The 14,982-nt window shown below is 39.3% G+C and overlaps 1 protein-coding gene across 4 annotated transcripts in view; it reads right to left on the reverse strand.

The window, feature by feature from the left end:
• Positions 1 to 4,777: 4,777 nt before the first annotated feature.
• Positions 4,778 to 14,982, reverse strand: part of CDC42 (cell division cycle 42) — a 60,655-nt gene continuing 50,450 nt past the window's right edge. For 3 of the 4 annotated variants that reach the window (XM_066270160.1, XM_066270163.1, XM_066270161.1), the window contains exons 4-6: positions 11,395 to 11,504; positions 11,076 to 11,273; positions 4,778 to 6,272 (exon numbers count right to left, since the gene is read on the reverse strand). In XM_066270160.1, the coding sequence (XP_066126257.1) occupies positions 6,183 to 6,272; positions 11,076 to 11,273; positions 11,395 to 11,504 (398 nt within the window). In that variant the 3' untranslated portion in view covers positions 4,778 to 6,182. Of the gene's footprint in view, positions 6,273 to 6,964; positions 7,752 to 11,075; positions 11,274 to 11,394; positions 11,505 to 14,982 lie in introns of those variants that run through there. The other variant, XM_066270164.1, reaches the window with a different exon arrangement.

Genomic DNA, 14,982 nt, shown 5'->3' on the forward strand with positions numbered 1-14,982 from the left:
AAACTCTTTGGGAAAGAGAACACAGGGGCCAGAGTTACAAGTAGCTCAATCCATTGTTTAAAAGAAACACGAAATAGATAGCATGGTACTGGCACCAGCTTTCCCACCTTTGTCCCAAAAGCCCATGATCAGGGAGTTAAGAAAAAACTTGTTTTTCCAGGTTTATGGCTCAAAAACAAGTATTTGCAAACCTACACAGGTAACCCCCTCGAATTCCTGCCTCTGAGAAGCCTGGCTACTTGAATTTTCATCAAATTACAGCTAAATCACAAAACAAGACACAGACTTTATATATATATATATATATATATATATATATATATATATATATATATATATTACAGCTAAATCACAAAACAAGACACAGACTTTATATATATATATATATATATATATATATATATATATATATATATATATATATATATCTCGATCCACCTGGAACTCTATATTCACTGACGAGAGGAAAATAAAGCCACACAACACTGGCCCACACCCTGCCCAGAGACCTGACAAGTAACAGAGAGGACGGAGACATTTGCAGCGGAGGAATAAAATGTGAGACTTCACATCCTAAAAGTCCAATTTAGTCTGTTGGAGTAACTTCAATTTCATGCTCATTTCTAGCAGTAACTTACACTATTTGGAATTTGGTCCTGGTACTCTCTGCAGATGAAAGGTTTATCCATCTCCATCCAGTAAAACTTGTAGAGCACACTTGTCTCGGAAGTTATCAGGGAAATACAGCCTCTTCGGCACTCCAGCTCAGAAAACCTTAGCTGATCTCTACAAATCAAACACCTGCCCTCTTTCAAATTGCTGCCTGAGTGATTTAATTACTTCAGAGTCTGCCCAAACTATCTCAGTGCTGGTCTACCAATAAGATTATTATAACTATAAACTTTGTAAACCTTCTTTCTGATTAAGGAACCAAGAACTGAGTGCTTGTTTGGGACCACAAGTTTGGAAAGCCTCTTTCCTCAGAGAACAAATAAAGACCGGTGGCCCAAACTTACTCTAAAACTCACATCAGATATAAATGAAACCTTAAGTCTAGTGCCATAGTTCTTAAACCTGGTTGGCATATTAAAATAATCTGATGAGCTTTAAAGTGATTCTTTTCAAAAATAATTTGAAAAAGCAGGCTCTGTCTCTGGGGATTGACTGAAATAGCCCCAGGCATTATCTTCTTTTTAAAACGAGCTCCCAAGGTGATATTCACACAAAGCACTGAGGTATGCACTAATGATCAAACATATTTCATCTAAGTTCTACCTGGGGAGCTTTTAAGAACTAGACTGATGCCTGACCAGGCGGTGGTGCAGTGGATAGAGCATCTGACTGGGATGCGGAAGGACCCAGATTCGAGACCCCGGGGTTGCCAGCTTGAGCGCGGGCTCATCTGGCTTGAGCAAAAAAAGCTCACTAGCATGGACCCAAGGTCACTGGCTGGAGCGGGGGTTACTCAAGTCTGCTGTACCCCCATGATCAAGGCACATATGAGAAAGCAATCAATGAACAACTACGATGTTGCAACGGAAAACTGATGATTGATGCTTCTCATCTCTCTCCGTTCCTGTCTGTCTGTCTAGATCTATCCCTCTGACTCTCTCTCTGTCCCTGTAAAAAAAATAAAAAATTAAAAATAAAATTAAAAAAAGAACTAGATTGATACCTAACCAGACAGTGGCACAGTGGATAAAGCAACGACCTGGGACACTGAGGACCCAAGTTCGAAACATCAATGTTGCTAGCTTGAGCATGGGATCACGGATATGACTCCATGGTCGCTGGCAGGAGCCTAAGGTCACTGGCATGAGCAAGGGGTCACTGGCTCGGCTGGAGCCACCTGCCGCCCCGGTCAAAGCACATATGGGAAAGCAATCAATGAACAGCTAAGGTGCTTTAACTGAGTTGATGCTTCTCATCTTCTCCCTTCCTGTCTGTCCATGTCTGTCCAATTCCCCGCTCTTCTTTTGCTCTTGCTCAAAACAAAAACAAACTAGATTGATTCATAGGTCCCAGCCTAAGAGGAATTTTTTTGCTTCCCATTAATTGTTGACCAACTAGGTACCTGATGACTTGCATCTGAGACTTCAACAATGACAAAGCACATTATTTTACAGATAAGAGGCCAGAGGAGTGAAAGTTACCTGCCAAAGGGCACAATGAGTTAAGAGTTGTCCTTCCCCAGGTCTCCAGTGCCCAGTATGGAACAAGTGCTCTGACAAGTAAATGTGTGGCATGCACATGCAAACAGGTAAGATTCTTACTTTTTTTCCCACCCAAGTTTAACTCTCTTAAGAACCACTCTATATAAGTAGAATGAGACCACATGGCTATTCAAGAGGCAGCTATCAAAACTGTAAAGGAAAGAAAATTCCAACTGGAAGTCAGGAGCCCACATCTATTTTATTGTTATCTTCTTAGAGTCTTACTGCTTTATAAAAAACTATTTTTATGAGACTCAGAGACATGGACAAGAATGTGATGGTAACGGGGGGGGGGGGGGGGGGGATGGGGCAAAGAAGGAGAGAGGGGGGTGGGGGGAGGGGAGGGGCACAAAGAAAACCAGATAGGTGGTGACAGAAAGCAATTTGACTTTGGGTGAGGGGTATGCAGTATAATCAAATGTCAAAATAATCTGGAGAAGTTTTCTCTCAACATATGTACCATGATTTATCAATGTCACTGCATTAAATTTAATAATAAAAAACACTATTTTTAAATTTACTAAATATAAATTTTTTAATGAATGAGTGACATAGACTTTGGGCTTGACTATATGGAATCCTCGGGGCAAAGGAACATGAAAAATTTTAAATGTGCTTGATTTCGCACCCCCTTTTGCTCACTGGGCTCACCATGAAAAAGTTAACTCTCAGGTTGCCTATTTTCTGGAGCTCCAGAATTAAAAAATACATGGACCTGAGCCCAATCTGAAGTCTGGAAGCAAAGCCCAACTGACCCAGAATAAGAAACATAAATGCTGCCTGCCCAGTTGGTGGCACAGTGGCAGAGCGTCAGCCTGGGACACTGAAGATCCAGGTTTGAACCCCGCAGTCACTGGCTTGAGCAGGGGGTTCATCCGGCTTAAGCATGGTCTCACCAGCTTGAGCATGGGATCAAAGACATGACCCCATGGTTGCTGGCTTGAGCCCAAAGGGCACTGGCTTGAAGCCCAAGGTTGCTGGCTCAGCTGGATCACCCCCCTCCCCATAAAAGCACATATGAGAAAGCAATAAATGAACAACTAAGGTGCCACAACTACGAGTTGATGCTTCTCATCTCTCTCCCTTCCTGTCTGGCAGTCTATACCGCTCTCGCTTTAAAAAAAAAAAAAAAAGCTTCAATCTCCTTGTCACCCTTGTTCTTCTGATGTGTGCATAATTCAACAATCATGTCACCTGCCTTATTTCATTTATTCATTCTTGAAATCATGTAACTATCTCATGTGTCAAACATTGCTCAAGACGAGGAATACAGCATTAATCAGGATGGACCTATATGCCACTGTACTAAGAAATAGTGATACACAGTCCCTGCTCCACAGAGTCTCACAGAACAATCCAGGTACCTCTCCCTAGTTTGGTCAACAAAAGTAAGTAAAAAACACTGGTAAAACAGTAAAGCTTAAGCCCTGGCCGGTTGGCTCAGTGGTAGAGCGTCAGTCTGGTGTGCAGAAGTCCCGGGTTCGATTCCCGGCCAGGGCACACAGGAGAAGCACCCATCTGCTTCTCCACCCCTCCCCCTCTCCTTCCTCTCTCTCTCTTCCCCTCCCGCGGTGAGGCTCCATTGGAGCAAGGACGGCCCAGGCCGCTGGGGATGGCTCTGGTCGCTACATAGCAACGCCCCGGAGGGGCAGAGACTCGCCCCCTGGTGGGCGTGCCGGGTGGATCCCGGTCGGGCGCATGCGGGAGTCTGTCTGACTGTCTACTGTCTATCCCCGTTTCCAACTTCAGGAAAAAAAAAAAAAAAAAAAACAGTAAAGCTTAAATGTGCCTCTTCCTTACCCCTTCCCAACCAACCCAGCTAAGTTCTAGCTCAGTATGGAATCAAACCAAACATGACTCCCTGTTAAAAATAAAAACAAAAAACTATCAAAATGAGGCTACACTGTATCAACCTCATTAACTAGGTTAATAGTTCTTGGTTTCTAAGATTCTCAGAAAGATCATTATATGCCCTTAAGGTAAATGAATCATTCTTGCAACCTGAAAAACATGTGTTCTATAATCCGACTCACAGCACAGAATCTAGAATCTGATAAAAGCAGTTTGAGCTAATCACTCATAAGCAGCAATTGTCAAATTTGGCTGCATTCTGGAAATACCTGGAAAACTTTTAAATACCTAAATGCTCAATCTGTACCCCAGTGAGTAGGAGAGTTTGAAAACCATAGATGAAAAAACTGGGGTGGAAAGGCTGCTTCCCACTTAACTGATGAAGTAGACATGTGCTTCCTTCCAGCAAGGTGAGCAGTGAGCTTCCTGAACACTTCACACTTCTTCATTTAAGAACTGTTAAGAACCCACTTGGTATTAAAAAGAAGGAATTTGTAGGCTACCTGCCAGAGTTAGGGGAGAAGACCTGAGTATATGGGGAAAAACCTTATCTCAAACTGAATGCCAGAAAAGAAATAAAAACACATAAAAATGATAAAGCTTTAAAAATCTTATCCCAAAATTTGTTAGAAATTGATGTTAATAAGAGTCAAGTTCCCACTGCTAAATATCTAAAAAAGAGGCGGAGGGAAAATAACAACCCTCAGGCTGGCTTGTGAAGGGTTTTTTTGTTTGTTTGTTTAATACATCTGAAAAGAATGCATATACAAAGAATTGAGACATGAGAAAGCATTGGTTCAACACTAATGGATCTACAAGAATTAGGATTCGGGAAAGGTGGAAAAGATTACCTAAACATTTTTAAAAATTGGGAACTGCAACCAAAATAAGCTGGTAAAATCCCTATTAACACTTATGAAGAGTCTTCATAAGACTCTCTCCATGGTTTTTATTAAACTAGAGAGCCTCAACTGGCTGCTCTAGGGTTCCTCATGCAAAACAGAAATAAGGGGATTCCCCTGACTGGTCCCCATGTTGTTAAATGTTCTCCCCACCCCTATCCCACCCCTAGCTTCTTAATGAAGCAGGTCTCCATCCTCGTAACTTGAAAGAGGATGTGAATCATTCCACAGGTGTGTCTTCGAGCACCACCCCTCATACAGACCAGGTCTTTCACTGTGTTTCAGGAACAACATATCATACACCATTAAGCTGCATATCTATGCTAAGTGTGTAAGACAATGACTGACAAGGAAAAAAATGTTTTTTTTTAATTATGTACTCAATTCATTTGGTTATTTCAAAAGGTGCAATACTTTTCTCCATTTATCAGTGAAAGAAGTTAAAATTAACTTCAAAAAATCAGCAAATGGCTAACAAATTTCCTTGAAAGTCAGCCACATATATAGTGCATCCTAGAAAAGAGGAGGGGCAAGACAGGTTCCACCCACTGACATGAGTTTCATCACGTACTGAACCTACTCAAGGGTGGAGAGAAAAGGCAACTTTCAAAAAGGAGTATGTTATTAAATGAGGCATTTACTATACTCCTTCCTAAGAGCACCAGGTGGGGAATATGTTTCCTAAACTAGATCTAGGAAGTGGAATGTGGAATCACTCCATCCTCCCCCCACAAAGGGCTGTCCAATGGTTAATGAATTTTTTTTAAGTGACTAAATAAAAAACAAACCCCACACACACTCTCCCACCCCAAAACAGAAGAAAAATAAAAGCAAGCAGATGTCCCAGATCCCTCTCCAGAGTGGATCCCGGGCGCAGCTTCAACAACCCGAATTAGTCTGTTACAGAGTCATCACAAGCATGCCTTGCTTTTAAACAAAAACAAACAAAAAAAAATATTTTTTTAAACAACAACAAAAAAAAACTAGTTACTGATCACTTTTCTGACAATACATAGTTACTCAAAATTATCTAGTACTGAGAGGGGAAAGGGACCATACCTATGGGCCTTGTTTCACACGAGTGCATATGGGTAGGTGCAGGGCATTTGTCATTATTGCAAAAACAAATTTTAATTTTTAATCTTTAGTTTGCTTTGAACATTGCTTTTAGTATGACGCGGATCCCAGCTGTGCAGAAAGGGCTCTGAAGAGATGTTCATAGCAGCACACACCTGCGGCTCTTCTTCGGTTCTGGAGGCTCCAGGGCAGCCAAAATTGCTTCGTCAAATACATTCTTTAGGCCTTTCTGAAAAGGGGTAGAAAAAAAAAATGGGCAGTCTGATTTTCAGTACAATAAAGCTGAAGCTCATATTAAAAATATTCAAACCCCAAAAGTTGGCAAAGAACAAAACACTAAAAACAATCCTGAATCTCAACACAATCATCTCATTTCACCAAGTTTTGTCCAGGCAGGGGCCTGGAAGGATCCAGCAACTCAGGAGCAGAGGAGCAGATATTCATGAGTGAGACAGTGGTCCTTTGACAAAGCGTTTTGCAGACCAATGTATGTCACAAGAAGCAAACAAGCACATGTGTCATTTGCTCATTCAATATGAGTTTTGTAATGTGCTGCTGAGACATTTCACATAAAAACAAGTGAAGCAGCTCTGCATTCAAATGAAACAGCTGGATATGGAACAGGACTGGGAGGATGGGCACCAAACAGTGGCATCCTTATTACATGAAGGTGCAGGCAAAGATGGAGAGCGCGATTACAGTGGCTGCATCAAAGATATTCACTCTGAACTCCCTTTATCCCACCAGTTAGAGCCCAGGGGATTCAAGGAAGTAAAAATGTGGGTAACCCAATACGTACGTAAAACTAGAGCCAGTCAGTGCAACAGGAATAAAGCTTCATCAGGCATTTATACAAAGAATTGTATATTTTTAATTTCAAAATTTGAAGGTAACCACAATTGTATGTTTCCCTCACAATGATAAAATCAGAAGGAATATAAAGTTGGCAGCTTAACATCTCAACATTAACAACCTTAAGTCAACTGTTAAAATGGATGCTATTCTTAAAAGATAATGTAACAAATAATCTCATAAAGCAGTAGCAGATACATCAATATCTTTCCCACCCCAGACTGACAAATACTCCACTACAGCACAAACAGCCAAAGCAATAGCAACACAAGATTTCACTGCACAAAGAAAAACCAGAAAAAAACCGTCCCTTCCCCATTACACTCTACTAGGCAAGTCACCCTTTTTCCATAGTTTGTCATGCAATTACAATTAACAATTGATCATAAGAGTAAAATGATATTTGTGTTATTTTCTCCACCTAGAACTAAGATCTAGAAGTATGAAAACTCTTATTTTCTCCAAGAAGACATTCTTAATGCCATACCAAGTTCCCTTTTGCAATAGTAATCCAAACCAAAAAGCTCTGAGCATCAGACAACTCAAGCAGGAAAAGTAAACAAGTCCAACTTGACTACTGATCACAAAAAATATTCTATAAGATATTGCATTCTTGATCAAAAACTAATACAGAGATTGCTCTAAGGTGGTGAGTAAAAAGACGCAGAGGCTTTCAAACAGGATGGTTTTATTCCTTTGTTTTAAAATGGTCTTTCTACAGTAGTGGGACAAAAAGCAGCAGCAAAGAGGGGAAGGAGAAAACAGTTTAGAATATACAGCACTTCCTTTTGGGTTGAGTTTCCGGAGGCTCGAGGGCAGCTAGGATAGCCTCATCAAACACATTCTTCAGACCTCTCTACAAGACAGAGGGGAGGAGAGAGAATAGCAGCCAGGTTAGAGGATTAGAAAGACTAGCAGATACAATAGCAGTCTGGATTAAACGGGATGAATTCACAGAAGTAATGTGCTTTAAGAAAAAAATAACTGCTAGAATGTAGAATTTAAGCCCATTACAGGAACAGTATGTAACGGAACAGAAATTACTTACTTCAAAAAGGTTAACTGAAAAAGAAAGCAGTTTTTATGAAAATGCCATATGTTGAATTCTAAAACAATCACACTTTGAAATCTAGTATTACAACATTTTAATGAAAATAATGCCAGGAAAGAAAAATGGATATGTAAACACAAGATGAAATGCTTTTTATAGGTAAGCCTTGTAAATTCCACAGTATTTCTAATGAAAAGAGTGGCACACACATTTTAAAATCTACTAAATTTCTGACTTCTGTGAATTCAGCCCCTGAATAACTGAAGGACACAAATAGCAGACTAACAGGCATGCTACATGTTTCTAGATTCAATGACATAGCTGGATTGTATTAATCAAGATTTCAGAATTAACCAGTTTTCCAGAACAAAAAAGTTCAGACATTTAAGAATGTTAATTGCTCAACAGTACTAACTGGGGAAAGTTTAAAGAAAAGACTCTAGAAACAGCATAAACTTCAGTTATTCAGTAATGTTATCAGAGCAAGTAACCACCACCCAAGTTACAGGAAAACAAAGAATGGGGTCCTAGAATGAGTTTTAGCAAGCAGTCCAATGTTTAACATGTCTGCATGGACATCAGAGCATAAAAGCGTGGAGTGAGAACAAAGAATATTCTCAGATCTACAGGGATTAAGATGCATAAACACTTACACCTCAGGCAGACTCCAACGTGACAGTGTGACTCAGCAGTACTGGTACCCTGGGCCCAGGTCTATAGACTCACCTAAACTCACCTAAATCTGAAGCCACAGGATTACCACCCAAAGAGGTTTCATGTGTTGTTTATGTCAGTTTAATCCCAAATAAAAATTTCACAAAAGTCCCAGAATACAGCTCCAATAACAGGTGCCAGGTCCAGACTACCTCAGCTGTCCCCACCCTCACCTTAGCCCCATCAGGGTCCCACCATGGCATCCTGGAGGACTGGCACCTACACATTCTAGTAGGTACAAAATAAATAATAAATAAAAAATAACAATAAGTATTTAAAAAGAAGCAAAGAGTTTAAAATGTTTTCTTTTTCTTTTTTTTTTGTGACAGAGACAGAGAAAGAGACAGAGAGTGGGACAGATAGAGACAAACAGACAGGAAGGGAGAGAGATGAGAAGTATCAAATCTTCATGGCGGCACCTTAGTTGTTCACTGATTGCTTTCTCATGTGTGCCTTGACTGGGGGGGCTACAGCAGAGCAAGTGACCCCTTGCTCAAGCCAGCGACCTTGGGTCCAAGCTGGTGAGTCTTGCTCAAACCAGATAAGCCCACGCTCAAGCCGGCAACTTTGGGGTTTCAAACCTGGGTCCTCCACATCCCAGTCCGATGCTTTATCCGCCACAGCCTGGTCAGGCTAAAATGTTTTCTTATCTTTTACAAAATAGAAATACTAAACAAAAGTTAAAGTGCCTCTGAAATTCTTTCTACACATGTAGGACCAAACTCTGGTAGTCAATTATAAAAGGAAGAAGGGAGATTGGAAAGGGAAATATATTTTATAAGGAAAAAAGTGGAGGAAAGTAATTAGAAACTAGGGCATCCCTTAATTAAGAAGCAAATCTTTTATTTATTGACAAAGACCGACTAATCCCCTACAAAACAAGTTTCTGCTTTTACCCACACTACCTAAAGAGTACACCTTAACCAAACAAAATTTTGAGTCCTAAAAATTCTAGCTCCCAAACATTACCAGAGACCCCATTTTCTATCTTCTCCTCTTTAGACTTCTCCAACTTCAAAATCTGCTAAGAAAAAAAATATAGCTGCTAAGACCTTTTCAAATTCTTTTTCTCTGCAAAGTGACTTACTATATAAACCTGTTCATACTGTAAAAAGAATCATATATGGAAGCATCCACATCTCTAAAATAAGCTTTACCAGTGACTTGAAAACTGGGTCCACCTGGCCTACTTATCTCCATTTCCCCAAAAAGCAACTCATATTTAGAGAAAAGAGGTATGCAAGATGCATATACTTATAATCTGACATGCATGTTCCCAACATGTCCTTCCCCAACAAACACATAAAGACTTTGCTGAGGATGCTATCAAAACACAGAAGCATCTGTGCTTTTTAAAAATCTCAGTCAGTGCTGTGTGTGAAAAGATGTAAAATCTCATTTAGTTTTAAGTATCTGGCTTTACAATAGAACTAAATTGCCAAGGAAAACTTGGGTTTGGGAAAATATTAGGCTTTTAAATTATCCTGTGGAATATCCAGATAAGCATGGAAATTTTATCTTTAAATATCTAACCTATCCCTAAACTGAAGATTATTAAACTATGTCTACGCCCCACATACTAAATACCTGATATATGTACAATATGCATCTATGCATTTTACCATAGTATACACATAATCAAAATTAATGTAACTAAAAAACCTTTAACGCTACCTTAATTTACTTTATTTCCATAATTCTTTCCTTTGCACCCAGATGGAAAATCAAATGGGAGAATCAGTCGGCAATATCCATGAAGGTTGAGAAGATGAAATCACACAGGTCAGTTACAACTCTCAGCCTAAATATTCTAACATTGCTCCCCATCCTCAGAATCTGACATTTCCCATCAAGCTATAGAAGAGTTTCAATTAAATTATTCAGAACAGAGGAAAGGGAACCACATGAGGAAGAAATGTCTCCAGAAACATAATAGACACTATACAAGCATGCTTGAAAAATGGTCACAGCAACTTTCTCTGACACGAAAGTCTCTATTATGACTAATTCCCTCCCCTAGAAACAGTATAGAATCAATGTCAGAATTGACAAGAAAGGATTAGTTCTATTTGGTTGAAAATTTAAGTCGGGGTGGAGGGGTATGGCAGCAGAAGGGGCATCATTGTAAATTTGCCCTCATCTGGACTGTTCCTGTAATTTTTTTAACATAATTCCTGACCACTACAAATGACTCAGTACACATGGAAGCTCACCAACACAAGAACTTGACTTAGAGACTGATGATTTTCTCCATAAATACAGACCGCCAGCAAAGGAATATATACTACAAAGCTGGTAAGTCTTCCTGGGCAGCTTTCTTTAGCACTGCGGACCACTGTTAGAAATAAACTGATTCCTAATGCTCTAAGAAACTATTCAGCTGTAAATAAAAATAGGGTTCCACATACTCCTCACCTGTGTAAGTGCAGAACACTCCACATACTTGACAGCCTTCAGGTCACGGGCCAGCTTTTCAGCAGTCTCTGGAGTGATAGGCTTCTGTTTGTTCTTGGCAAGTTTCTCAATAGTAGAGGGATCATCTCTGAGATCAATTTGGGTCCCAACAAGCAAGAAAGGAGTCTTTGGACAGTGGTGAGTTATCTCAGGCACCCACTAGAGAAAAGATATTATAAAAGTTACACCTTCATTAACCCACAAGCTTCTAAAACTATATACAAGTCAACAGTAGCTCTATGACAATCTTTTTCAGGACAAAACTACTCGACTGACTCACCTTTTCTTTCACATTTTCAAATGAGGATGGAGAGACCACTGAAAAACAGACTAGAAATACATCTGTTTGTGGATAACTCAGCGGTCGTAATCTGTCATAATCCTCTTGCCCTAGAGGGGAAAACATTGGAGAAATCAACTCAAACTTGATGTCCTCATAGTATTAAAATCATAAGTCAGTCAACAAATTAAGTTTAACAGCACTGTGATCATTAATGAGAAAGTAAATCATCTAATAAAATATATGGCTTTATAATATAAGATTTAAGAAAATTCTAATTGGGCTAATTCTACTTAATATTTCAAGCCATTTGAATAGCAATGAATGTTAATCTGATTTATTACCAGTTTATAGTTTTCAATCTTTGTGTCTATTAAGCAATCCAGCAATACTATAACAAACACAATAAACTGTTGCTACAGAATGGCTAAAAATTAATCCTACTCAGATCTGGTTAAGAAATGATCACACTGAAACCATTTAAGGAAACAAATCTCTGTGAAATACAAATGACAAAATCCACTGCCCATTCATGACTACCAAAGCAGGTTCACATTGTTTAGATAACATGTGCATATAAGACCAGTACCTAAAATTGAGAAGGACTAGAAAAAAATACTTTGGCAAGACTCAATTGATTCTAAATCCACGAGGAGAAATTCTGGTGAAAAGGAGAGTATCTATACAGTCTAAAAGATTCTTTATAAACTACAGGGGGGAAATGTACTACACTGTGAAGAAACCAGACATCACCTTGAGGACTAAGTGATCAAAATGACCATCACCAGTGAGTGGAAGATGAATATTATCATGTGCTTCCAGATATGTATCCTAAAAAAAACACATCACTGCCCTGGCCGGTTGGCTCAGCGGTAGAGCGTCGGCCTAGCGTGCGGAGGACCCGGGTTCGATTCCCGGCCAGGGCACATAGGAGAAGCGCCCATTTGCTTCTCCACCCCTCCGCCGCGCTTTCCTCTCTGTCTCTCTCTTCCCCTCCCGCAGCCAAGGCTCCATTGGAACAAAGATGGCCCGGGCGCTGGGGATGGCTCTGTGGCCTCTGCCCCAGGCGCTAGAGTGGCTCTGGTCGCAACATGGCGACGCCCAGGATGGGCAGAGCATCGCCCCCTGGTGGACAGAGCGTCGCCCCCTGGTGGGCGTGCCGGGTGGATCCCGGTCAGGCGCATGCAGGAGTCTGTCTGACTGTCTCTCCCTGTTTCCAGCTTCAGAAAAATGCAAAAAAAAAAAACAAAAAAAAAAACACATCACTAATGTAGTATTCTAAACAAATACCAAAACCTGAATCTAATCATAAGGAAACACAGACCAAACTCAAAATGAGGAACATTTTATAAGGAAGAGAGGGTGAGCCTGTATTATATTTTAAAAGTCATGAAAAAAAAGTCTTAGCTTGACCTGTGGTGGCACAGTGGATAAAGTATCGACCTAGAACACTGAGGTCACCAGTTCAAAACCCTGGGCTTGTCTGGTCAAGGCACATATGGGAGTTGATGCTTCCTGCTCCTCTCCCCCTCCTCTCTCTCTCACTTTCCTCCTCTCCCCTCTCTAAAAAAAAAGTCTTGAAAGACAAAGGCTGAAGAATTGACCCGATTAAAAGAGACTAAAGAGACATGACAACTAAATACAATATGTGGTCCTATACTGAAAGCACAAAAAACTGGATCTGGATCAACTGACAAAACTAGAATATAGACATTAAAGTACTGTATCAATGTTAAATCTCCTGACTCTAGTTACATAAGAATGCCTCTGTTCTTAGGAAAATACTTAATTATTCAAAGCCAAACAGCTATGATTTATGCAACTTACTCTCAAATAGTTCAGGGGAAAAATTAATGTGTATATATGTTTAAAGAGAATAATAAAGTAAATAGGGCAAAATATTAACAATTGGTAAATTTGGTTAAAGGGTATTTGGGGCTCTTGGTGCTATTCTTGCAACTGTTCTATAGACTTGAAATTATTTTCAGATAAAAAGAGTTTTAAAATACCCATACACATTTCCAAAACTCTAAGGGAAGGGGAAGAATCACAAGGGAAGTATTTAAGACTGCAATTTCAAAACTGAGCTACAGCAATTCTATGTATTAGAAAGAAGTATTTAATGCCACAGAACTCTGCATTTTAAATAGTTAAAATGGCCCTAGCTGGATAGCTCAGTTGAATAGAGCAGGAGTAGTCAACCTCTTTATACCTACCGCCTACTTTTGTATCTCTGTTAGTAGTAAAATTTTCTAACTGCCCACTGGTTCCACAGTAATGGTGATTTATAAAGTAGGGAAGTAACTTTAGTTTATAAAATTTATAAAGCAGAGTTACAGCAAGTTAAAGCATATAATAATAATTACTTACCAAGTACTTCATGTCGAATTTTCGCTAAGTTTGGCAGAATAAATCTTTATAAAACAACTTACTATAGTTAAATCTATCTTTTTATTTATACTTTGGTTGCTCCACTACCACCCACCATGAAAGCTGGAATGCCCACTAGTGGGTGGTAGGGACCAGGTTGACTACCACTGAAATAGAGCATCATCCCAAGCACAGAGGTTGCACTAGTTCAATCTCCAGTCAGAGCACATACAGGAACAGATTGATGTCTGTCTGTCTGTCTCTCTCTCAAATCAGTAAGATAAATATTTTTAAAAATGGTCAAAATGGTAAACTTTATGTTTTATATATTTTACCACAATAAAAAAATATTTTAAAGGGAAAAAAATACGTTAACTGTTTTGTATGCCAAAAAATTCTGGGTGGGCCACCAGTGAGAGAAAATACAAGAATTTAGGGCAGCCATCAAAACATGCTAATTAACAATGTTACTATTATTGCCACTTAAATAAGTAATACAGCAAACTAGAGAAAGTCAAAATAGGCCTGGCCAGGTAGCTCAGTTGGTTAGAATGTCATCCTGATATGCCAAGGTTGCAAGTTTAATCCCCAGTCCTCACATATAAGAATCAACCAATGAATGCATAAATAAGTGGAACTACAATTCCATTTTTCTCTCACTCTCTCCCTTCCTCTCTAAAAACAATTAAAAATTCATAAAATGAAGGTTACAAAGCAATAAAATCATCAGCAGTACCTCTAATATTTATCGAATACCTAATATAACAATACACTAGGGGTGAGTCAAAGGAATTCAAAGTTATGCACTTAGAGGTAAAACTTTCACATCTTAAATTATAAGGCATAATAATTACAGACATGGGATTAAAAGGAAAGAAATGAGCCTAAAGAAAACAAAGTCAGCCAAACTCAAAACAATTCTCTCAATATATACTGCCTGAGCTCCAACACTAGCTGAAGCTTTGAAACATCACAGACCTAAGCTCCAATAAAACAACAGAAGAATTTTAAAATAAGACAAAACAGTTTATGAAGCCTTGTAAAAAGAGATACAGATGTTCACATACCTTTTCTTAATCCTTTTCCCTACTCAATTGGAATATATTTCAAAAAAAGTAAGCCTGATATAATCTAGAAAAAACTTCATTTTTAGTCATTTGGCCCCTGAAAGTAGGGTGGGCATCAAAAATATCCATCCCTGGCCAGAGCTCAGCTGGT

This window comes from Saccopteryx bilineata, chromosome 3 (assembly GCF_036850765.1).
Source record: "Saccopteryx bilineata isolate mSacBil1 chromosome 3, mSacBil1_pri_phased_curated, whole genome shotgun sequence".
NCBI classification, from domain to species: domain Eukaryota; kingdom Metazoa; phylum Chordata; class Mammalia; order Chiroptera; family Emballonuridae; genus Saccopteryx; species Saccopteryx bilineata.